This window comes from Centroberyx affinis, unplaced genomic scaffold (genome assembly GCF_046629955.1).
Source record: "Centroberyx affinis isolate AG114_WGS23_722 - 3 ecotype Tasmania unplaced genomic scaffold, CSIRO-AGI_Caff_v1 ptg000985l_1, whole genome shotgun sequence".
Taxonomy (NCBI): domain Eukaryota; kingdom Metazoa; phylum Chordata; class Actinopteri; order Beryciformes; family Berycidae; genus Centroberyx; species Centroberyx affinis.
The window spans coordinates 141,151-165,966 of record NW_027279552.1 but is presented as its reverse complement, the minus strand read 5'-3'; the positions used below and the strand labels follow the sequence as shown (position 1 = coordinate 165,966).

General features: G+C 40.8%; 1 protein-coding gene across 1 annotated transcript in view; it reads left to right on the top strand.

Annotated features, from left to right (window-relative positions):
• Window positions 1–3,358: 3,358 nt before the first annotated feature.
• ccdc88c (coiled-coil domain containing 88C) overlaps window positions 3,359–24,816 on the top strand; it is a 49,956-nt gene continuing 28,498 nt past the window's right edge. Inside the window, exons 1-10 of the mRNA XM_071522419.1 lie at window positions 3,359–3,965; window positions 5,725–5,837; window positions 8,201–8,309; window positions 17,252–17,321; window positions 19,434–19,492; window positions 20,536–20,619; window positions 21,298–21,441; window positions 21,574–21,806; window positions 22,787–22,868; window positions 24,238–24,396. Coding sequence (XP_071378520.1) covers window positions 3,906–3,965; window positions 5,725–5,837; window positions 8,201–8,309; window positions 17,252–17,321; window positions 19,434–19,492; window positions 20,536–20,619; window positions 21,298–21,441; window positions 21,574–21,806; window positions 22,787–22,868; window positions 24,238–24,396 — 1,113 coding nt within the window. The 5' untranslated portion in view covers window positions 3,359–3,905. The remainder of the gene's footprint in view (window positions 3,966–5,724; window positions 5,838–8,200; window positions 8,310–17,251; window positions 17,322–19,433; window positions 19,493–20,535; window positions 20,620–21,297; window positions 21,442–21,573; window positions 21,807–22,786; window positions 22,869–24,237; window positions 24,397–24,816) is intronic.

Sequence of the window (24,816 nt, the reverse complement as noted above, 5' to 3'; positions counted from 1 at the left end):
TTCATGAACATAAATATACAAAATATACATACATGATCTAAAAAGTTAGAGGTTGGAAACTCATTTATGAGTTGAGTTATGAAATGTGATTTGTGTACACCTATAATTAGGCTATAGCACAGGTTTGTGCTGCTTAAATAACTGATCATCGTTATTACATATCATATATATATATATCATATACATATCAGGAAAACAGCTTGTAATCAGGCTGGATAATGACTCTGATCTGAGAGTTTTAAGTGGCGGAGTTGCCAAATAAAACACTCTCAACTGCTCAAAACCAATGGGATCCATATCACAGTCTTTACTCAGTGTTACAAAGATCGTTTCTGCTTTGTTGCCTCCTGTGTGCCGGTTGAACAACCAGGGTTTACTCTGGGATCCTCTCTGCTGTATCTGCTGGATTGCTTTACGGCACAAAACAGGAAGAGGGCGCTGTTCTTCCAGAGCTAAAGCTTTCAGTTTCTGGCAATGGCACATGGTGGAAGGAGTGAAATGCTGATGGGAAAAAGCACTTCCAACATGTTTATCCTCTTCAGTAAAGACAAAGAACAAAGATGCCGTGGTTTATGGGAAATGTGGTCTGAATTTGGAGAAACAGTATCACAATTAATATGACAATGATATGTTAATGTTTAAATATGATACACTTTGCACCTTTTGCAGATTTTTCTCAAGGGAAGCTTTGCAGTAGTGTGAAGTAACTGGTAGGCTGGAAAACTAAACTTTGGTATAGACTTGACATTGACTTTTGGAGCTTTGCCATTATTATGTGTATGTCTTATTATTATGTTTCCCTTATTTTGGAAGGGAAACACACATCCTCTAGTTCTACTATAAGACATATTCAAACAGATCTGTTGGTCCTGGGCAAGTTTAAACCTACTACCACAATACGTCACCATCACACTTCACAACATATTAGGAAAGCAGGGTTCCTGTCTGATCAAGCCAAATCAAAAGCATACTCCAGATTTGGATAAAGGAAAGTATGTCTTCCAAAGAAATGACTGACTGATTTCTACTAAATTTGCACTGTCGTTTTCACTTTACAATGTAACCTGTAAAAGCTATGTTCTTTATAAAAGGTACAATGGTCCCAGTAAGTAAGAGCAAGTCATAAACTCTGCTCAGCTACAGTTTCATCACTGCTTCTTTGTTATTTTTTTGTGAAACTTCCTCACATATTGTATTTTATGTAATCAGTTACTCTATTTTGCATTGGGCCCCTTATCCTTTTCATCTGGACTGAGCTCTGGTTTCCCTTTCAAACTTTGTTTGGAGTGGAGTGCAGTCAAAGAGTCTCCAGGCAAAGCAAGAGGTTTCCCTCCTGCTTACTTCCGTCTTGGCTTAAAGGAGAAATCTACCCTAAAACACTTTAGCGCTGTTAAAAATTGTTTTTTTTCCCTTTAAATCTCATCAGGCAGACAACATCTCTTTGTTCATTTGTTTGGGAATCAATGAGAACGTCTCAAATTGGGTCTAATATCAGTTTATCTTATTTGATTCAGCCAAACAGTGTAATGTTTAAGGTGTTAGTAAGCTAGGCTAATAATAATGTCTTTAAATTGGTAATCAAAAACTTTATTTAGCAGGTAAAACAAATGACACAAAAAATGTGCAGACCAAAGTCTGTGGCAGATGTCTTGTAAACATCTAAGGCTTATTTGGACCAAATTACACCCAAGCCCCAAGTATTGTTAACATGAAAGCTAAAATGTATTTATTTTGGATTTTTTAAATGAACATCCTTACTATGGTAGCAGTGTTATGCATGGCTACTCTGTGAGGCAAAATGGTAGGTTTTCAGGCTACATAATGATGCTGCTGGCGGCCATATTGGAGGTCCTCAGCTCTTAGCAGCAGCGTCTTCAGCCATCTCAACAGTATGGAATATACAGTACATGTTTACTTACTATGTTGTTTTTAACTGTTAACTTAGTGTTCATGTCAGCTTGTTAGTTAGCTAACTCACCATATATCTGGTCAGCTAACCATCACTGTCTTTTTGCTAATCATCATCAAATATCTAGCGATAGTAGAGACTAGCAGTTGTATGTTAACATTAACATTTGTTTAAATTAGCTAGTAGCTTGTTACTTTCTAGTTAGCTAGCTAACAAACCAAAAACCAACTATTAGTTCAGGTTAACTGAGCTGACTCCTCTAAAGCTACAACTCAGAGTGTTTTGGAGTAGAGGCTAGGCCTACCCCTTTCATGCATGGTGTCCACTACAGTGGACAGATATTTGGAAGCCATTTTGAACCATTTAAGTTGTAGTACCATGCCCCAACCACCAGGTGGCGGACCCCCAAAGCGTTGTCTACAATTCCATTTGATTATTATTTTTGGCTCTCTTTGTCATTTTGAGATATTGCGTCATAAATTCAAAATGGCAGAGGGGAGAGGAGACGCGCCAAGTACCTCAGGAATATCTGTGAAATCCTTTTATCTCAGAAAACCAGACAGGTAAAAAAACAAACATATTTTTCAACTAAATAAGATGTTAGAAATATTTTTCTTGTACATTTTTTTCTGTGAGTGAAAATACATCTGTCCACTCCAGTGGACGTATCTGTCCACTGCAGTGGACACCATGCATCAACAGTATAAAAGGTGATTCAGTAGAACTCAGTATAGGTCAGAAAAAACATGTTTTTTAAAATGCTCTTATGTGTATTCATACCATTTGCTCTTAGCAAATGTTTTAAAAACATATGTTTTTTCGGACCTATATTGAGTTCCATTGAATCACTTTTTATAATGCGTAGTGTCCACTGCAGTGGACAGATACCTAACTCCTTCAAAATAAAATATATTGGGAAAAAAAGTTATTGGCATGATTTTTCACTTGTTTAAAAGTAAAAACACACATTAAAAAAATATTATTTTGTGATTTAATAATTCATGCATGAAAGGGCTAGACAAAAACTTACTGTCACAATAAACACAATTTTAAAATAAATCTACCTAATCAGACCATTCACGTTTACTTATAACATTACTGAATGGACCCCACACCCTGACTATCTTTTTCAGATATCTCAATTATTTATTTTATGCTTTTCATTATTTTTTACTTTTTTCCGGGCGGCTGGAATAGGGTGAGAACTATCTTGGTACTTTCGAGCTCTTTGACTGGTCGCTGCGGCCTGGCGTTGACGTCAGGCTTAACGAAAACGCCGCAGAGTTGCTTGTGATTTGCTGATTTCACTCCAGAGGGCGGGCACTGATTTTCTAGCAGCACTGGATTGGCTTACACTGCTGTCAGTCAAACCGCTCTTCCTCCGGTAATAGTCAGGTTGATGGAGAGAGAGAGAAAGAGAGAGAGAGTGGTAGAGAGACATGGAGGAGATGTAACGGTTGTGCTCAACCAGCGGAAACAACTATTCTTTAACTCTCTCCTTTTCTCTGTTTTAAATGCATGCGTTTGCTCTACTTTGTTTGTTCAATTTTACTCTTCACGGCGTTTTCGCCGCTTTACGGTCCGGGTCGGGTCTCCTTGGCAACGCGCACAACTGTCCTGCGAAGTTTGGATCAAGTGCTTTACTTTCAGCTGGAAAACAAACTGCATATTTACCCACTAAATTAGGAGGAAAAGCAGGAGCAGAATCCGGTGTTTGAACGGGAGTTTGTGGAAGTATCCGAAACCGTTTTTTAATTTTTATGTAGCGTTTTTTTTCTCTATTGTAAACCCGATGTTCAGGGGAACGGGGCAGCGCGAGACAATAGTGTGTGTGTGAGCGAGAGAGCTCGTGCAGTGGGGATCGATGCCTCGCGGGGGCTTTGTTCTGTCCGGTGAAGAGCCCTACCGCGAGCCCACTGCGGATATCGACTGACTGATTGGCGGATTGATGATCGATTGGTGATTGATAAGCGGAATCAGAAGCCATTCGGTCAACATGGACGTGACTCTGTCTGAGTTGCTGGCCACTTTCATGGAGTCGCCGCTGGTGGTCTGGGTGAGTGCGGACGACACACACACACACACACACACACACACACACACACACACACACACACACACACACACACACTAACTAAAACAACTCAACACACTCCCACAGATTCGCAATGACTCAAACAACACACACACATGGGCTACACATTTCTCTCTCTCACTCTCTCTGTCTCTGTCTCTGTCTCCTCCTCAAGTCAGTGACATTTTGGAGTTGAGAACGAGGCCAGTACAATTCAAACTAACGGTTAGAAACAAACACACTTGATTTATTTCTGGCCTTGTTGCACCTAGCCAAAACTCCTTACACCGACTCCTAGTTGGCAGTGGTTTACGCATATAATTGCAGTGACTCAGGCATGCTTTTTCATTATAAAAGCCCTAGCTTAAGTGCTAGATTGAGGAATTTCGGTTGGTCTCTCTGGGACTTTCCATGTTTGGTTCTCATATAAACCGTCAAACAGAAATTTTTTTGGAGATTGTGTTTCTTCTGCTTCACTGGTTACAGCTGGTGTACCTCAAGGCTCAATTCTTGGGCCGCTGCTGTTTCCGTTAGCTCTTGCTCATCTTATCTTGCTGATGATATGCTGACATGGTATTTGCCAGCATGTCATCTCTTTTCATTAGGATGCTCATAATGCTCAAGGGTATCTATCAGTTAAAGCAGTAGGTTGGTGATATCACATAAGCTCTAGCTGATGTCAAGGTGTTCTAAAACACATTTCAGACAAAAGCGAGACAAATTCAGGTAATTTGCCCTGAACACAACGCTAACACTGGATTGCTTTTGTGTTTTCACCACTTTAACACCATTTGGATAAATGTTTTATATGCATTGATTTGTTATAGCTGTAGATACCAGTTTTTTCATAATTACTCGGGAAGCATATGGGCTTGGGCTCTCAACCCAGACTATGAGAACCACCAGAGCAGGTCATTAAACCTGTGGTACTTCCTGTTTCTCTGTGACCTCACATCCTGTCGACCTGACCGGACAGCCATCGACTTTTCCTGCCTTTGTTGGGGATACACACACACACACACACAATCAATGCGTAGAAGGGCAACACAGGGCAACTTTCACCTGACGAGTTCGAATAACTCTCTCTTCTTTCTAACTTCTTTCTAACTCTCACCTCTTTCTTCTCTCTTTCTTCTTGTTTTATAATTTGCATGTCAGGTCTTAGTATAAAGGTGCTGCATGTAGCACTTAAATGTCATTACTGCACTGATTTTGTGACATTAGTATAATTGCCATAAACAAACACGTCCATTGCTGAGATTGGTGGCACACAAGAAATCCGCTGGATTGCTTTACGGCACAAACAGGAACAGGCAAACAGAGCTTTCAGAGTTTCTTACAGTAGCAGATGGTGGAAGGTGAAAGGCCAATGGAAAAATCACTTCCAACATGTTATTCTCTTCAATACAGTGATGCAAGGGAGTGGGGACAGGAAGCAATGGGGTTTATGGGAAATGTAGTCTTAATTTGGAGACTCAACACTAGCACTAAGAATCCAACTGGTGTGAGATAGAGGCGACCAATCGTCTCCACCATGGTCTTATTTGTTTACGGTAATTACACCAAGGTATCACAATCAATTTGACAATGATACAGTATACTGATGTTCAAAAATGCTACACACATTACCTTCTAACATTGAAAAAAAATAGAAATTCAACAGGTGAATATCTGAGCTAATGTGACCTGTTCTAAGTGTGATGTAGTTATCTCTATCTCTATCATGTGTCTCTCTCTCTAGGTGCGGACGCTGGGTCCGTTGGGTTCGTGCAACGGGGTGGGCTCGGAGGAGCGGGTCAACATGTTCATGGAGCTGGTGGACGGCGTCTTTCTGCACAAGATCATGACACACATGTAGGTAGCGGCACCGGGACGGTGAACTTAACTGCATGAGTCAGTCAAAAACTTTCTTTGCTGTGTGTCTCTGAGTGTGTGTGCAGTGGGTATATGAGCGGTAAGCGAGTTAATCCAGTGTTTCCTGTGTGTGTGTGTGTGTGCGCGTGCACTTGTGACCACATCCTGGCTTCTTGCTGGTTTCAGGTTCTAGACATCACAGCCAGATGTGTTGTTGAAGTCTGCAGAAAGAACTAAAGAGTGTGAGTTTTAATCATTTAGAGCTGAACCTCAGTCAGTTTGAGACCCAGGAATCAGGCATGTAAGGGTTAGGCTGAGCTACACAAGTCGTACCAGGTTCAGTTCATTTTATACAGAGTGTAGTGACAAACGACAAGGTGATGCAGCACTAACTGAGTGACATATTAGGGTATACAAGATAAGTAGGGTTTAGGCTTGGGCGATATCCAAAATGTAATATTGTGATGCTGTCTTGCTGGGGTTTTTTTTTTGTATTTTATTTTATTTCTTCTAAATTACATCAAATTTCTAGGCTAATAATAATAATTATAGAGATATCCGCAACATTCAAAATATCACAATATTTGATACCGTGGAAAATATCGCAATATACACGAAATATCGCAATATATTGGCCCAAGCCTAGTATGGGTCAATCTGATATGGGTTTTGAAGGATGATAGTCTTTGGATGAAAGCTGCTGATATTTTGGTCCAATATTCAATATTTATAAACCTTCATGGCTAAAAAAATCCACAAAATCCCAAGTATTTAATGTTTCCCGCAGAACTTTATTGTTGCCAGGGTGGAAAAGCCTCTGGAACAGCACTAAGACCGTCATGGGACACTAAAACTCTCCATTGAAACCCAGGGTAATAATGATAAAACATATTCATGCATACTTGTGTGGAATCTGGTCAAAATGTCTCATTAGAATCAATTCAGGTTAAGGTCTTCCCATAGACAACCAGTGTAGTATTGATCAATTCTACAATAAATCAATCAAACCATCATATCAGAGCTGGATCATGCTGACTGATCGAACATGATCATTCGCATTATTGATGGAAAAAAAAAAGTGAAAAAAATTGTCAGCCTGTAAAACAACAGGGGTTACAGGTATCAATATCAGGCTTTACAGAGTGGATTTTGAATTGGAAAAAAATGAAATTGTAATGGAGTGTTTACATTTTGATTTATATTTGTTTTTTTATTATTTGAAGAAAAAAAAATGTCACCCAGCCCTGCTTGCTGGATGCCCCGTCCAGACGTCCTGCTGTCCCAACACACCACATGTTCATATGTTAGTTAGTTATTGTCTCCAGAAACAATGATAATCGTGCTATTGTTCTCCGACACACTGAAATGTAGGCTGGGAGGGCAGTGTGTGTGTGTGTGTGTGTGTGTGTGTGTTGGCTGGGGCGGGTTTGGGGGGGGGGGGTGATTAGGACTCGGTGGGGGTTTATGGGAAAGTGGGTTAAAGCGGAGGAGGAGAGAATGGAAGAGTGGTTAAGAATATTAAAGGGTCAGCCAGTCACGGACAGTCAGTGAACCAGTCAGTCAGAAAACCAGTCAGTTGTCAAATCAGTCAGTTTGTAAACCAGCTATTGAGTCAGAAAATCAGTCAGTCAGTAAACCAGTCAGTTAATGAACCAGCTATACAGCCAGTCAGTGAACCAGTCAGTCAGTGATTAAACTTGTCAGTCAGGAAACCAGTCAACAAGTCTGTTGGTAAATCAATCAATCAGTAAACCACTCAATAACTAAACTGGGCTGTCCAAAACCAGTCAGTCAGTTAACCAGCCACCCAGTAAACCAATCAATCAGTTTATAAACCAGCTACTCAGTCAGAAAACCAGTCAGTCATTCAGTCTGTGAACCAAAAGGAAATAAGTAGGAATTCTTTCCCGCAGGAACAGTTGAAGTTCATTTGTGATTTATCTTGTTACACACACACACACACACACACACACACACACTCACACACTGTTTCCTCGTCTCTATTTACATTTTGAATAGTTTTAATTAGAAGTGAATTGATGTCCGAACTGACGTCATGACAGTCTTTTAGTAGGTCATTCGCCCCCCCAAGACACACACACACACCCCAACTCGCATGCAAATCAGTCTGGCACAGGCTTGTGTGTGTGTGTGTGTGTGTGTGTGCTTGTAAAGACTTTAACTGAAAGCAGCGAGTATAAATCCTTTCCCCCAAAACAATAGTTGCCCTGGATGTTTGTTACATCACTGCGTGTGTGTGTGCATAATGATCTTTGTGCCTGCATGTTTGTCTTAAATAGCCATGTGCCATTGATAGCCCCATTCTAACTGCTCCTGTGGTGTGTGTGTGTTTGTCTCCATAGCGATCCCAGCCCGGCCAATCAGCGGCTGAATAAGAACGTGAACAATGACGTGTCGCTTCGCCTCCACAACCTCACCGTCCTCACCAGACACATCAGGACGTACTATCAGGTACACACACACACACACACACACAGACACACACAGACACACACCAGTGCCTACGTTCCGGTTCGTTGAGTGTCTGTCTGTCTGTCTTTCTGTTTGGAGAAGTTACCGTTATTTGATCCTCAGCTGATTTACTTTGCCTGGGGGTGAAACAATGTGGGTGTGTGTGTGTGTGCAGCCTCTGAGCGTGTGTGTGTGTAGTGTGTGTTTAGTGTGTCTTTCGGCCATCATATGTGTCACGAGTGTGTCTTCTGATGTGTCTCTTTAAGCTTTGGTGTCAGAAACATGAGCAGTCGCCCCGCAGGCACACACACACACACACACACATGACCAGGGTCAGGATAACACTCATTCTGTGCGTGTTATTCATAGTGTTATTGATGATGGAGCACATCAATGTTCATGGATCAGCCTCGATTGCCCCGACCAATCATCTTTTAGCGTGCGTCATTGAGGACCAATAAGCTGCAGCGATCAATGATACCAGGAAATGACACTGTGTTGGCTGCACTGAATCACTTCTTTCTCTTAGACAGGAAATGGTAACCTCCTCTGAAAGGTGCCTGAGCGTGTGATTTGTCCAGAAAATCCACTTCATGGTGAATTAATCAAACAGAAAGTGGAAGGATGGAAGAAACAACAGGATGACCTGAAATACAGAGGCTAGAAAAACTATTGACACATTTGACTTGTTGCTCAAAATACATTGAATATAAAGTGTCAAATCAATGCAAAATACTCTTTTCGATCTGTAAGTGGAGTGGAAGTTTCAAGAAATATAAAGAAAATAAAGTATAAACTCCCAATAAGAGAAAAATGTAGTTCTTAAACATATTCATTCCCTTTACTTAATTAGTTGCATCTATATTGTCTCTGGCTAAACATTATTCATTCTTCGTCTTTAGAGAATAGTAAGACACTTTGAACATATTTTCTTCACAACCTAGCCCTAATTTGACCTTTGACCTTTGACCCTTAATTTGACCCTTGTTAGGAAGTCTTGTTCCAGATCCCTTCAATACTTAAAATGGGAATTTTAGGGTATTTTCTGCTTTAAAAAACCAGAGCACAGTGAGGAATACATGTGTCACTGATGGAGTTAATCCATTTAATGTCTCAAAGAAAAAAAAAACTCTCTTCATGACCATATACATATAAAACCACCGTATATAAAAGTGCAGTGGGTGCACTATTATCACACTTTCTCTTCTGTCATTTTACTGTAGAAGAAATTGGGTAGAGAAAACCAGAAATCCCAAATAAATGGAATTTGAAGTCATTTTGTAGTACAGGAAATTTGCAGTCCAACCCATTTGGCACCATCTGTTGATTTGAAAAACTACAGCTTAAGAATGTGTGCTATTACTTTCCATAACTGCATAAATTGTCATACAGAATAAGCACTGGTCATTTCAGTTTACTGTCATAGACTGCTAGTTTGCCTGGTTTCCCCTTGGGGATCTGTAGAGTTTCATAGAAAGTTTCATCTAGGTGTGCAGTATTATAGGTTGGTGAATGAAACATACTTCACAGCAACTCTGTATGTCTGCATTATAATATTACATGCAATCACATTACACAGAAACTGAATGGAAACTGCTTCAACAGACTGACAGAAGAAAGCGGGTTGGACTTTCATTCAAAAACTGCCACCAGATCAGCGCTGATAAGCCAAGGCAATGAAATGTGTGTGTGTGTGTGTGTTTACTGTCTTTTAGGGTGTGCATGTGTACTGATGCCAAGCACAGTGATGTAATGCGACCCATCCTGTCAAAGCTAAACAAGGCTGAGCCATAAATACTGTGTGTGTGCGTGTGTGTCTGTGTTCTGTAAATCATGCAGAAAGTGTGGGTGCGATAAGGAGATTTAGTTGATTTGGCGGAGCTGCGGTCCTGCTGATACACACACACACACACACACACACACTTCCTCTAAGCTCTCCCCCCACACACCTCGATGGGAGTGTATTGCTGGCATGCTAGAGTAGTTAGTGTTTTTATAGAAACTCGTTGGCAGATTATTTGATATTATGTCCTTGTAAACTACATGTGTTGTAGATTTAAGTAGCTTTAAGGCAGTTAGTGGATGTGTTGTATATGCTAAGCTACAAATAAAGTTGTAGGTGGCTTATTCAATGTGTTCTTACTGGATTTAGCTTTTCACTGGAGCCGATAGCCTATAAAGCTTATTTTCGTTTCAGGAATGGTGATAAACAAGGCAAAGTTTTGGACAATGCACAGTGGAAATCAAAAGTCTCCACGCCATTTCCAATGTTCTAGACTTTATTGCCTTGAGATCGGGAATGCAAACCTATTAAATCTGACTGCTTTCACTTTAATTTGAACATAGCAACCAGCAGAATCAAGGTATAAAACAAAAGCCTACTCATTTCTGACTATGGATTCAAATTAAAAATGAAAACATCTTGATTGTGTTAGTGTGCATACCCTTCAATTAACACTGAGTAGAAGTACCATAGCGCCTGAGCAGCAGTGATCTTGGGCCTCAACTAGGCTTGGATCGATGTTCAATATTATCGAATATCGCGATATTTAGTTGAGGATGGAATGTAACCATTTTGTAGCTTTTGTACACCATCATAACTCAAAAAACATGCAAACTACAAAGGTGAACAGACCTTCTACAGTCTCTAAATCCATGTAAAACTTTACTTGATGTGCACTGTGATACGGTACAAGCAGATTTTAAGCCTGTGACAAGCACAGACAAACATCAGAAAATTACATTACATTTAACATCATGTCAGTTATTATGTAGTTGCCCCCTACATTTTTGCACATTGTGTTTATTATATCAAACTGTGATTATAATCATTATCTTGCACTCACTGTACGCTTATGCCTTATGAGCGGCAAGTCAAGTCATGTCAAGTTTATTTGTATAGCCCTTAATCACAGATCTAGTCTCCAAGGGCTTAGCAACGCCCCCACATTATGACACAATAACAGAAAACGATTAATGAAAGCAAAAAACTCATGCCTCACTGTCACATATCGTCAATATGTAAAGCTCAGATAACAGATTTCCGAGTGAAAGATAGTCTTCAATCTGATAAATCACCATGTAAACAAAGCCAGTAGTTTTTATATTATTATTAGTTTTTAAATTATGAGCCTTTCAGTCATAAGATAAGATGAAGGGAAATGGGATATTAATAAGAATAGAGAAAAAGGGGAGGATATCACAACTGACAATTACAACACTAGAACATTTATTCATATAATTATATGAATGAAAACTATGAAAATACATGGATTATAACATAAGTGATATAAGTGATAGCAAGTATAGCAAACTGAAAAAGAAGGGTTAACATGTGTATGACATGACAAAATGTACCAAAATCAGTATAACATCGATCATACACACCTTGAGCAGCCAGCTCAGACAGACTGCAGACCACATCTGGTGTGTGTGTGTGTATGTACTCTATGAAGTGGGTCATTCTGGGCAGGACAGGGTTAATCTGTCCGATGATGGTTAATCTCTAACTGCAGTCAAATACCCTGGGTTTAACATGCATACATACATACACACACACACACACCCCCCCCCCACACACACACACCCTATAGTATGACCTTAAGTCACTGAATTATGAGTGTTAAGATGAGACGTTTAGGATCAACTGGAACAACAGCTCTCTCTCTCTCTGTCTCTCTCTCTCACACACACACACACCACACACACACACACACACACACACACACACACACACACACACACACACACACACACACACACACACATGTCCATGTGTGGCAGAGTGGCTAGGCGTTGGCTTTCTCCTAATGAGACGATCTCCCAGCAGACATAGAGGCTGGTCTAGTGGATCCTCCAAGTCTCCCTGGGGACCAACCATGACGGGTGGTGGAGGGGGTCTGCGTGTGTGTGTGTGTGTGTGTGTGGGGGGGGGTCTGTCACCTCCCTTCTGTTCCTCCTCTATTGTACAAAGCAGGGTAACCTGATATCACAAGCTCTGACTGCTGCTAAGCTAGAAGCCTGTTTACACTCTGGCTGGCTTTCCATCCCAGTCATTTCATGCAAAACTCCACACTATCCGCCCCGACAGTAGATGCAACCGTTCTCCCAGCATTGTTTTGTAGTCTTTCAAATGTAGAATGCTGTAGAGAACTTGGGAAGCTTTGAATGGCTGGAATCAACTTCTCCTCCATTTTGCACTTGCCAGGCGGAACTATTGTTCGTGAAACCAAATCACATCAGTAGGGGAAACAAAGAAATCTGTCCAGCTGATGTATAATATCAGAGGCATTGAAAAGTATGTAGAAACTATGTTGAGATTTTTTTGTAGTGTGGTAAGTTAAGCTCAACTCTGTCTCTCTCTCTCTCTCTTCCGCTCGCTCGCCCCTTTCCCCTCTCGCTATACCCCTCCTTGGTTACCGTGGGAACCGCAGAACAAAGCCTTGGGTCTAGATGGGATGTTTTTAACTCCACATCCTCTGGCCTACTTCTACACCCTGCCAGTGTATGTGTGTGTGTGTGTCTTACTCTTCTCCAGTGTATTATCTTCTCCCTGGTCAAACTTGTTGACTGTGTTTTATTGCCCTGTTAGCGACTGTCAGGAAAGGCTGATGTTGTCTGTGTGTGTGGTATCGTTACTTTGAGGTTAGTAGAGAGTGAGAGAAGTGTAGCATTAACTTTAGGTTTAGGTAACTTCACCAACCGTGTGTGTGAGTGTGTATGTGGTCACCTCCCACCCCTTTGACTGGTAGAGAGAAGAACAGCTGGGTTAAAGAGAGAGAGAGACAGAGAGGGCTAATGTGGCGTCATTGCTGTGTGTCAATAAAGACAAACAAAGAGAAGAAGAAAAGAGAGTGGGAGTTACTATGGAGGAAGGAATGGACCTTCACTTTTCTATCCGTTTCTCTCTGTCTTTCTGTCTTTGAAAACTCCCATGCAGCACCTTCCAACACAGCTACATCAGCTGGGTTGAAACGAGTGAAAGACTTGATTTATAAGAGGTGCGACCTAGTCAACTCCCTAGTCAGCCTCACGTCTTGAGGCACAAGTCTCAAGTCAAGTCTCAAGTCTAAATGTAGAACACCAAGTCAAGTCAGAACAAATCAAGAGTCCAGTATCAATTTAATATCTTAAAGAAAACTCTAGGACTCTTCAATGCAATATGGTTTTAATAGGATAAAAACTTGGTAAGAGCATCATGAGTTTGATTTCTATAATCAGTTTCAGCTTCAATAAATTCAATCATTCCATACAAATTCAGAAAACAGAATTTAAATTCAGTTGTCTGCTGGAACAAATCTCATCACTTTCAATCTCAAAGTCATTTACACAAACACAAGATCTCAAGTCAAGACTTTAGAAACCTTTTCAAGTCATCAGAGTACAAGTCAGAGTCAAGTCCCAAGTCACCAGAACCCAAGTCAGGTCAAGTCCCAAGTCTTCTCTTCATGCATCAAGTCAAGTCTCAAGCAATTAAAATTGTGACTTGAGTCCAAGTCATGTGACACGAGTCCCCACCTCTATGATTTGCATAAGCCAAGTTGCTTTTATTTTTTTACCACCTCTATCGTTCAGTAGCAGGATGTTATAGTGGTTTGAAAGCAGTAAAAGTGGTGATAAAGTGTTGGAAAACAGATTGTGGGTCAGTTCAATTCAGATCTCCTGTTAGCTGCTACCATTTTATTGATCGTGGATTAGAAATGTGAGCCCAGTGTGTTAGTGGGCTATGGATTTAGGCCTTGTGTGTGTGTGTGTGTGTCTAAGTGGGTCAGCAGGCAGTATTGATCCCTTGTCACTATAGTGTTAGATCCTGCTAGTCCATAGATCTGGAATGGAGCTGGTATTACCCCCCCACCCCCCACCCCACCCCACCCCAAAATGGATTGAAGGAAACATCCATGATGTTGATCCAGAACTTTAGTTAATGTTAGCAGTCAGGTACTTCATGTTGTTAACGTTACATAAGTTCTGTTACATCTCTAAACCAACAAGGTTGAATTGTGAAAGTTGTTCCTGACACTTAGTTATAACAGTAAGAGTTAAAGTTAGCAGCTAAAGCTAGTGTTAGCATTAGCTAGCATACAAAGCTAACGTGAAGCCTGACTTTCGAAGAAGCGCCACTAGCGATATAAAGCATAATGTTAGCATATTACCAATACTAAAGATTTGGTGACAGTAAGAAGTAGACCGCAGTGGTTTGGAAATAAATATAACACTAACAGCATGAAATAGCCAACATTAGCCAAGACAGCTAACATTAGCTAAAAATATGGATCAGCATCATCCATCATCCATATGTTCCCTTCGATCCAGTTGCTGTAGCTTTTGTTTTGGATCTGCTGCTAACCAGCTCTGCTCCTCACTCAACGATATAAATGGATATAAAAGGATATAAAAGGATAATTTTTATACATTTAAAAAAATGTTGTCCAAAGACTGGTTGACTTTTCCTCTCTTTCCATCTGCTTTGCTGTCTTCCAGGTAGGGTTTCCCACACCGAGTATGATTCACAAGGCAAGTTGTGAATACAGCTGGTATTAGCCAGGGAGAGAGGAGTGTAAATCTATCTGTCTCATCTATAATGGAGAGCCAGTTAGTAGCCACCGACCTTACCAGTGGCATTAAAGCCCTAATCCTTAGTCCGAATGGAAACGGCAACCTAGACAGCATTCATTGATTCATTATATGATACACATGAGCTAAACTTAGTAAAGCGACAGCCAATCAGGTTCAAGCAGGACTCTATCCAGGTGCCTGTAAATCCCCCCCCCCCCAGATCATAATGTGACTATAGAAAGATATCAACCTAAACCACATGTCATTACACAGGTTTCATTGCTTATTTTTCAAGTCCAGCAATCACACTCATGCAATATTTCACCTCACGTTCTCTCTGAATGTATGGTTAGTGTTTACTGAATGGTTATTTTTAACCTCAGCTGGTGTGTGTGTGTGTGTGTGAAGCAGACCAAAGCCCGGTGGAAAAGCTTCCAGATCAACAGTGTGCTTCAGCTGAATTCTCTGTCCCTTAAAGACATCTGGTAGCCAGCTCACATGTTTTATTCACACGGTACAGTGTGTGTGTGAGAGAGAGAGGGAGAGAGAGAGAGACTGGCTATCAGTTTACCTCCTGGTGTATAGGGCAGTGTAACAATATCTGCAGGTAATACCCCGGCTCTGTGATGCAAAACACACGCACACACATGCACATTGCCTCAAAGCTGTTCCTCCAGCTCAGGTGTGTATGTGTAAGTGGATAGTGCCTGTGTATATGCTTGGGTAGCAGATGACGCTCTAGACCAGAGCCTCATATCATCATGAAGTTGTGACTTTGATCAAATGACAGCATATTTAAGACTTGCCTTCTTTATCAGAATATCTGCAGGTCCTTACAGAGTCTGGAAAAGTCTGAAATTATTTCAATTTAAGGTCTTAAAAAGTGTTAAAACTTCTTAATATAGGTATTACAGGTCTTGATTTTTCACGTGTAATGACAGCTTTACTTGTAATTAAGTTGAATGTAAATATGATATTAGATAGAGCTATTCAGATTCTTTATATTGATGTGATATTTAGTCGAGACAGCAAGCAAGGGGAATAAAATAAGACAATAAGACATCAATAAGATATTAAATCATTGGCCAGTTAGATAGATAGCACCTCCAAATAAGTTACAATTTACTGTTTTTGTCTTGAACATCATCATTTATTTCAGCAGTTATTTTCCCTTAAATGGCAGTTGGCATTCAAATCTCATTTAAATGTCTCTCATTTTAATAGTGATAAACACATCAACACAAAGAAAATGGGAGGAGATGGAGCAGCCTATTTAAGCAATACTTTTGTGATTTGAATTTTGATACCATTCTCTATTGTGGGCTGGTTTGTATGAGTTTGTTTGCAGGTGCGTGTGAGTGTGTGTGTGTGTGTGTGTGTGTGTGTGTGTGTGTGTGCGTGTTTTATCTGGTTGTTTTGGGAGGAGGGAAGTGACTGTCAGCAGGGAAGGGCCGGGCTGGAATAATACACTCAGTAACACACACACACCTACACACACACACACACACACACGCACTCAAACTCACAAGTACGTTTCCCTACTCCTCAGCCAGAGGTCATCAACTTGTCTCCTCCCAAACCTTCCCATGTTTCCTCATTCCTTGCCTCCTTCCATGTTCCCACATCCCATAATATCGCCTACTTGCTTTGGAGGAGATATAGCATGTTTTGATACAGAGACTTGCACTGCTGCTTCTCTCAGTACTAACCAAACGCATCAGCTTCTCTTGTTGATGTGTAAGGCGAATACAATGCATCATAACTGGCTTGAAAATACTTGGAGGAAAACACGGATATGGTTTGCAGTCCGTTAAATGTTTTGCTGTTTGCCTTGATCTTGCATAAGCATGAAAAATGGCCCTTTTTTGCTGCCGTACAAGGTCTTTAAGCCCTCTGTTTGTCCCCGTCCTCACCCCCTCTAGACAGTCAGGTGCATTTGGGAGACAGGAGAGGATATTCTGGAATGGAAAGCATTCCCTCCTAGTGGGCTGTTCCTTTCCTGACACACACGCACACACACACACACACACACACACCCTTTCTTTGTTGACAGCAGGGTGTTTCCTGTTGGCTGTCGGCCTACACACACACACACACACACTAGTCTGGGTCACCTGGTGGTTGGACTTTGATACATTTCAACCCAAAGTGTTGTGATCAAGGCTGAGCAGCTTTTGTAAAAACACGAACAGAGCCTGCGGATATCAGCTCTCTTCCTCAAAAACTGCCAATGTGTGTCACTACAGGCCATGATAGACTGACAATACTAATCCTCCACTGGTTTTCAACATTGATGCAGGATGCCATATCAATATCTATTCAACATTTGATGGGACAGTATCAAAAATTAAAATGTGTATGCTCTCTGTCTCTCTGCCCCCCTACAGGAGAACCTGCAGCAGCTAATAGTCATGTCTCTTCCCAACATCCTCTGCATCGCCAAGGATCCGCTATCAGGTAACACACACACACACACACACTATGAGCTGTCATCAGAGAGAGGCCTAAAGCAAGAAAAAGAAGGTCAAAGAAAAAAGAAACACATTACGATTCAATCCAATTGGTTGTGGATCATATCCATTTACCATGCATTCTGGGCCGTTCATGATGTTACCCCTACTTTTATGAACATACAAGGCCTTATGGGACATTTTCCAGAGCGAATCAGAGAGAGAGTGAGTCTGTATCTTATTGGATGTACTTAGATGTTTGTGTCTTGATGGGAATGCTGAGAACTACTGGGTGAAAAATCAGGTTATTATTTTATTATTCTAACCTTAAGAAGCAGGCTGTGATGATGCGTCCCGGGGGGGTAGATAGAGTGTGTGTGTGTGTGTGTGTGTGTGTGTTAGGGGTCATTGAGCTGTGATCATGAGGTGATCGAGGTGACGAGAAGCACAACACACATCAGCTGTTTTGACATCAGTGTCAGCATTATTTTCTACTCCTATTTGATTTGATTTACTACTATTTCATTTATACTGCTGCTTGACCCCTCCTTGTTTTCTACTCCTAGTTTTACATTGCTACTTGACCTTTCCTTATTTTCTGCTGCTAGCTGTCTGTCTGACTAGTAGTTTTGCATGCTACTTCCTGGATCGCTACTTCTAGGATCAGTGTGTCAGCCAGTGGTGGTTCTTATCTAGATAACATGTTGACCAATCAGAGAGAGAAGCCTGATTTCAGTATGGTCAATAAACTCAGACTTTGAACATTTCTGCCCGACTAAGTCAGTTCAGTTTTGTCAGTAATGATTTTTTGTTGATATTGCCTCTATAGTGTTATGTAGCTGTTACACAATTAACTTTGATATAGCCTCTAACAAAGGAATACATGCGCTTTCCATAGTGTGGCCCATTGGCTAAGCAAAAATAGGGTGTTGACACTGACAGAAGCAGTATAATCTATGGGTGCGATCGCACCTGCAATTTGTTTTCTTTGGTCTGAACCTTAGTGGAAAAGTTGACTTTGTTGCATTTTTGTGTTTGGTGTGTTTAGGTTCATATTGCCCAATTACAAGTGAACCAGGGTTTTGGCAACCTGTCATCCTGCCAGTTAGTGATTTGGCAGTGGGGGAGTCAAAACAAATCTGCTACCAGTCACTGTAACATTAGCTCAGCATGCTGGACTTGTCTGCTCTCTTTGCTGTAATTTATCTTCTCTGTTCTCCACACCAGTTAAGAAACAGCTGAATATTTTATTGTTCTAGACTTTCCAAGCATGAGGAACTGCTGACTGTCAGATGTCAACATATGTCTGCTTATACCCATAATCCTTTGTGTTTTGGGATTGTTTCTTGTAGTTGGTTGGTATTATGTTCTCACCCCTAACAAACCACACTGCAGTTCTCTTGTTAGAGGACTGAGACTCACATTTTCAGTTGTCTTGGTGCCACCAGAGTTCAAATGGCATTGTTCTCACCTGGCCAAATGAACCAAACTAAAGGAGTAAACTCTCCAGAGTTCAACACAACAACCAGTGTCTGTGCAGGCCAGTGATACTGCTGTATGTTGTATAATGAGACTGAGTCTATATTATATCTATCTATGTCTAGTTTCTGTGTCAGTGTTGCAGGTGGACAGTTTGAAAGTGTCTGGATTGGCTGCATCATTGCAGAGTTAAAAACTGTGCTGTTTTGACAAATAACACTTAACAAATATTTTTTTATATTTTATGATAATAAATAATTAATTGGTTTACTATTATATTATTTTTTTACTCTCTACTATTACCCGTTTTATCTTGTGGCACCTTTTTGTTTTTACTAGTTTTAATTTTTAAGGGTATCATGTTTGCTTTTATTTGATTGTGAAAGCACTTTGTAAACTTTGTTCCAAAAGGTTCTATACAAAAAGATTCTTCTTCTTCTTCTCCTCCTTCTTCTCCTCCTTCTTCTTCTTCTTCTTCTCCTCCTTCTTCTCCTCCTTCTTCTTCTTCTTCTTCTTCTTCTTCTTCTTCTTCTTCACAATGTCATGGGCTTTAATCTGTTTGTCAGTTGAGTGTGTGTGTGTGTGTTATATGCTACATTCTGATATACGTGTGTGTGTTGTCCCCCCCTCCCCTCCCCAGCTAAGAGCATGGAGGAGTTGAGAAGACTGTTGCTGCTGATACTAGGCTGTGCTGTCCAGGTAATTCTCACACACGCACACACACATACACACACCCCAGGAAGTGCATTTCAGTCTGTTTAGTTTTGCATGTCTGAGCACAGCCTTTCTATAAGCCTGCTGATAAGAGGCAGGGTGGGACTGCATATGGGTGGGGAACCATGGGAAAAAAAAAAAAGGACGACATAGAGACGCCAATCAAACAATCTTTCACCTACAGTGAAACCTGGCAGGATTCTGGTAGTATTATACTGTACATCGAAAATATTACTTTTTTATTTTAACCTATATTTTTATAGGGGGAAATTGAACATGCTTGCTTCACTTCAGTTAATATCAGGGAATTTGACAAATGGGTCATTTTTAGTTATGGAAAGTCGTGGAAAAGTCATGGGAATCCTGTAATTAAGCTGTAGATGAACTAGTCAGCTGTGGTCAGCAAAGAGTTAACTGTGTTACCTGGAGCAGAGGGGAGGGGCGAGTCTTCTGGGAGGGGGATCAGGTGCTTTCTCTCTCTCTCTCTCTCTCTCTCTATCTATTCGTTCAGCTCTTAATTTTCCACTATCGCCTATCTTTCTTTTCCCTCAGCTCTCCCTTTTTGTTCCCCCCGCGGCTCTTTTTGTTTCCCCCCGCCTCTCTCCAAATTTCTCTCTCTCTCTCCCTCTCTTTCTTCCCTCCCTCCTTTTGTCTCCCTCTACCTGTGCTGGTTTGACTGGTTCCAGAGAAGAGGGATATGAGGGAGGAATCAATGGAAGCACAGAGGGAGGATAAAGCCAGAGGAAAATGCCATTGATGTTATTCAAAATAGTCCATTCTTCCGTAACGGTCAAACAAACTTTCCCGACCTCAAACTACATTTCCCATGGTCCTGTTCTGCTCACACCACTGTTACAGCAACTACACTCCTGTTCTGTTTTGTGTTGTTGTTGTGTTGTGTTGCTTTTTTAAATTTAATTTGAGTTTATTTTATTTTTAACCCATTTTTCATTTGAGTGTATTTCCTGTTTTTATCTCCTTCCTACATATATGTGTGTGTTTGTGTGTGTGTGTGTGTCTGTCTCCAGTGTGAGCGTAAGGAGGAGATGATTGAGAAGATCAAGCTGTTGGACATTGAGACCCAGGCTGCCATCGTCTCTCACATCCAGGAGGTCGGTAGAGTTTGAGGCTAAAGTCCAGCCCGGGTCTTCTAAATGAAAATGAAACCAGTACAATATATAATAAATGTCAAACTGATATCCAGATTTTTAAAGAAAAACACAAAAAATGCCCCCCCTTCAAAAACAAATCTGTTGAGTGACTAATTCCCGATTGAAAAAAGCTGGAAGAATATACAGAAAATATGGTAACACAAAGAAATAAGCCAGTACTTTGGTTTTTGTTGCTTGCTAACACTGATGTGATCCAGCAGTCATGAAACTATTTTGATACACAGCTGTAACTAGGGTGGGTGATATGGTTTTCAAATATTCCGTAAAATGTTCCATACCTCATTTTGTCAGACTTTTTAAATAGAATTTGTCAATTTAGACAGCAGAATTGTGTGTCACGATGTCCCATAATCACCCTATCATCACCATATGATTCCACTGAAAGATGATAAACTGTAATATTGAATTATCACCAAGCCTTAGCCGTAACTAACAGTATTTTTCATCCTCCTTTTGATCCTTGTGGCCCACTATAGCTCGGTTTCCATCCAAGCATTTTATGTGAATTACGATGTATAGAATCAGTGGGTCTGAATGTCCTTGAGGATCCTCGGCTGAACTGAGTTTCTTTCTGTGTGTGTGTGTGTGTGTGTGTGTGTGTGTGTGTGTGTGTTCCAGGTCACCCATAACCAGCTGAATGTCCTTGACTTGTCCTGGCTGGAGGAAGAAGCGGAGCTAGCGCAGGAAGAGCTGGACCCTCTGTCCCGCAACATGGCTGTGTCGCTGCGGCAACTCATTGACCAGAGAGACAAGGCTAATGAGGTATTGAGACACACACACACACACACACACACTCTCTTAGTGGGAGAATATTGTCCTCCGCATCCCACATCTTGCTTAACCGAGAAATGAGAATTCAAAGCGAACTTAAAAATGAACTCTGCTCTCCTCCAGGCGATCGCGGATCTGACCCAGGAGAGGGACTACCTGTCCAGTCAGCAGCCCCAGGAAGGGTGCAGGTCTCTGGGCATGGGCGGCCCGGAGCGTGGGCCGGGCTCTGGAGGCGTGGGAGTGAGCAACGGGGGCCCGGCTCTGACCGCGTCCGGCCTGACCAAAGAGGAGAAACAGCATCTGTCCGTGGAGCTGGCCGACACCAAGGCCAAACTCCGCAGATACAGACAAGAACTGTGAGTATCGGAAATTGCATACTTAGGGTTTACTATGGTGATGTTGAGTGTGGCTGGAAATGTTTGAGAAGCTATGGTGTCTCATTTAGATGATGCTTGAAATGAGTGCAAAAGTAGAATAAGCTTCAATTCCTAGATCACCAGCAAAGGTTACAATACTCCTGTGACCATAGAGCCATCATACAAGAGTGAAGTCCTATAGGGAAAGAAATACTACCCAGTCTAGTTAACCATAGGAGGAGAGGGTGAACCTGCCTAAACTAATTTTACCAACCTTTTTTTTATTTGCAGAATAAAAAATACCCACCTATTCAGGTTTAAATCTTTAGGACCGAAATTCATAGTAGCTACAGGAAACACAGTGAGACACAGAGTCAAAAACGTATTCAAATGTTTCCTGGCAAACTTCTATGCTACTGGTCGGCCTGTGATTGCATCACCATGTGTAGGATTTGGGGGATGAATAGAGCTTGTCTAATGGACACAGGGAGTTCTGACAAGTGTAATGGTGTATATAAGTACATAGAGATGAGGTTGAAAATCGGTGGAGCGGTCATTTAAGGCTAAACTATGGCGATACAGGCAGCAAATGGAAACCATTATACAGCCAAAATAGCTAATTACGCTGTCTAGTTCCGATAAATCTACTGCGTAATCACAGAGGGTATCCATCTATTTGGAGATTAGCTATAAACTCCCACTATACAGAACAAACACAACTGGAAGTCATTCTGCAGGATACGCTGTCTAGTTTCTTCTAGCTAGATATAATGGAGGTTAACAGTAAGGCAAGTCTACTGTATGTTTCTCCAGTCTCAGTTGTTTTAGTAGTGAAACTCTTTAATTACTCAACCTATCTAGACATTACAAGGGTGTGGGGTTGACGACGATGCAGCGGTACGACTTACTGTAAAATTTGAAATTGAAGCTAACCTGTTATTTGTGTGTGTGCGTGCGTGTGTGTGTGTGTGTGTGTGCAGGGAGGAGAAGACGGGGGAGCTGATGGATTCAAAACATGAGGTGGAGCGTCTGGATCAGGAGTTGCAGCGAGTGAAGCAGGAGGTCAGCTCTTTATCTACCATTACTGTTTGTTATGCTTGATTAGATGATATATCATGGGGAATGAGGGAAAAACAAGAGAAAAAGAACAATGTGCACTGTCGCTCATGAACCACGCTGGACTGCATGTTCCGGGGACACATCACACGACTTTAGCCTGATTCTAGACATGATTTGGCATCACAACTGATTTTCATTTCAATTCATTCCTCCTAGTCTGTGGCAGATGATCTTGTATTGTGCGAAGGTTTGTTTTGCTGTGAAAAGGTTCCTAAAGTAACATTGCAGAGGAATTATTGAGGATAAATGACCTGTTAATACTAATGGAAATGCAGCTTTGATTTGTATTTGGATGTATCTTCTCTCAGCTTAGAAAATCAGGATCAGTCAGTTTCCTTTCCTGTGAACGATCAGGAAACCAAACAGTGTTCTTCTCCTCTTTTTACTTTTACTTTTTTTGTACTAGTAGTAGGAATTCTCAACTTTTCTGCCATTTCTCATCTAAGTTCTCTAAGCTCGTTGTCAAAGGATGCTGGCTAATTATGAGGAAAAAGAATCCGGGATGAGGCTAATCATAGTTTTCAACTTCAGTCTCATATTTAGAGGGGGTGATAACCAAAGTATTGCCTTACTTTTTGACTGGCAACTGTATTGTTGTTACTGAAATTGAAACATTAATTCATTACACTACTTATTGCTGGGAAAATGAATTATATTACCAACGTGTTACCAACCAACACTGTTCACATCCCCTCAACCACAGTCCTTCTCAGATAATATGGAGAGAAAATGAAGGAAAACAGACTGAGAAAAATGTCTCCAGCCCCACATTTTGGGGTTTTTGCTCTTTTATTTGCCTTTAGATTAATGACTGGTCTACCTTTTAACTTGTCTTAATTGATGAACAAAACAATACACATAGTGCAGGTCTGAAATGTCTTAAATTATATTATCTAACCCCAAGACCTGAAATTGTGTTTGAATACAGTCAACTACAGTATTTTAAGTTTTAAATTCAGCTTCTGAGATCTTAAAAATGTTGTGATTTCTTGGGATGCTGTTTTTCTGGTGGGAAATCAGCTCAGTCACACAGACCTATATTCTGAGTCTACAGTTTCATTTGCACATTTATTATAGTCACAAAATTGGTCTCATGTTTCATTCTAACTGGCATGAAAAAGGTCTTAAATTTAACTAACTTCAGACATTGTGAAAATAGAAAGTGTGTGTATATTCTCTTCCTCCATGTAGACTCAAGTTGGTATTTGGTTGAAGTTAGGGTTAGAGGTTGGGGAATGAATGTAGTGGATGGCAAGTGATAGAACAAGTCTAGTAATACAAATGTGTGCATGTATTTGTGTGTGTGGTGCAGAACCAGTCTCTGTCCTGCGAGGCTCGCTCGGTGCGGGTCTACAGAGACGAGGTGGACTCGCTGAGGGAGCGAGCCGCCCGGGTCGACCGACTGGAGACGGAACTGACCAGATGCAAAGAGAAACTCAACGACGTTCACTTCTACAAGACCAGAGTAGAGGTGCAACCAGAACTTGACACCACACATAAATACAGTTACAGTTGTATTCCACTGAACACAACTATAACTATAACTAAAGTTTCATATTTTTCACAGTGCACATCTATACACTTTCTGTATACGTGTGTAGCCTTCTGTTGAGCTGCTAATGCAAATACAACACACTTTTGCTCATCCTGTATATATGCTGTAATTCACATTTTATGTATTTTATGTATATGCATTCTCATATTTTTTTCATTTATTGTACATTGCATATACCTTGACACTTCTAAAAAATTTTGGTATATTTTCATATCGTTCATGTTTTTCATTCATTTTTGTGTCAGTATGTTCTACATTTTGCACACCCTGCATGCATGCTGTAATTCATACACTTAAATACTTTTCATTCACATATTTCTATTTAATATGTTCTTG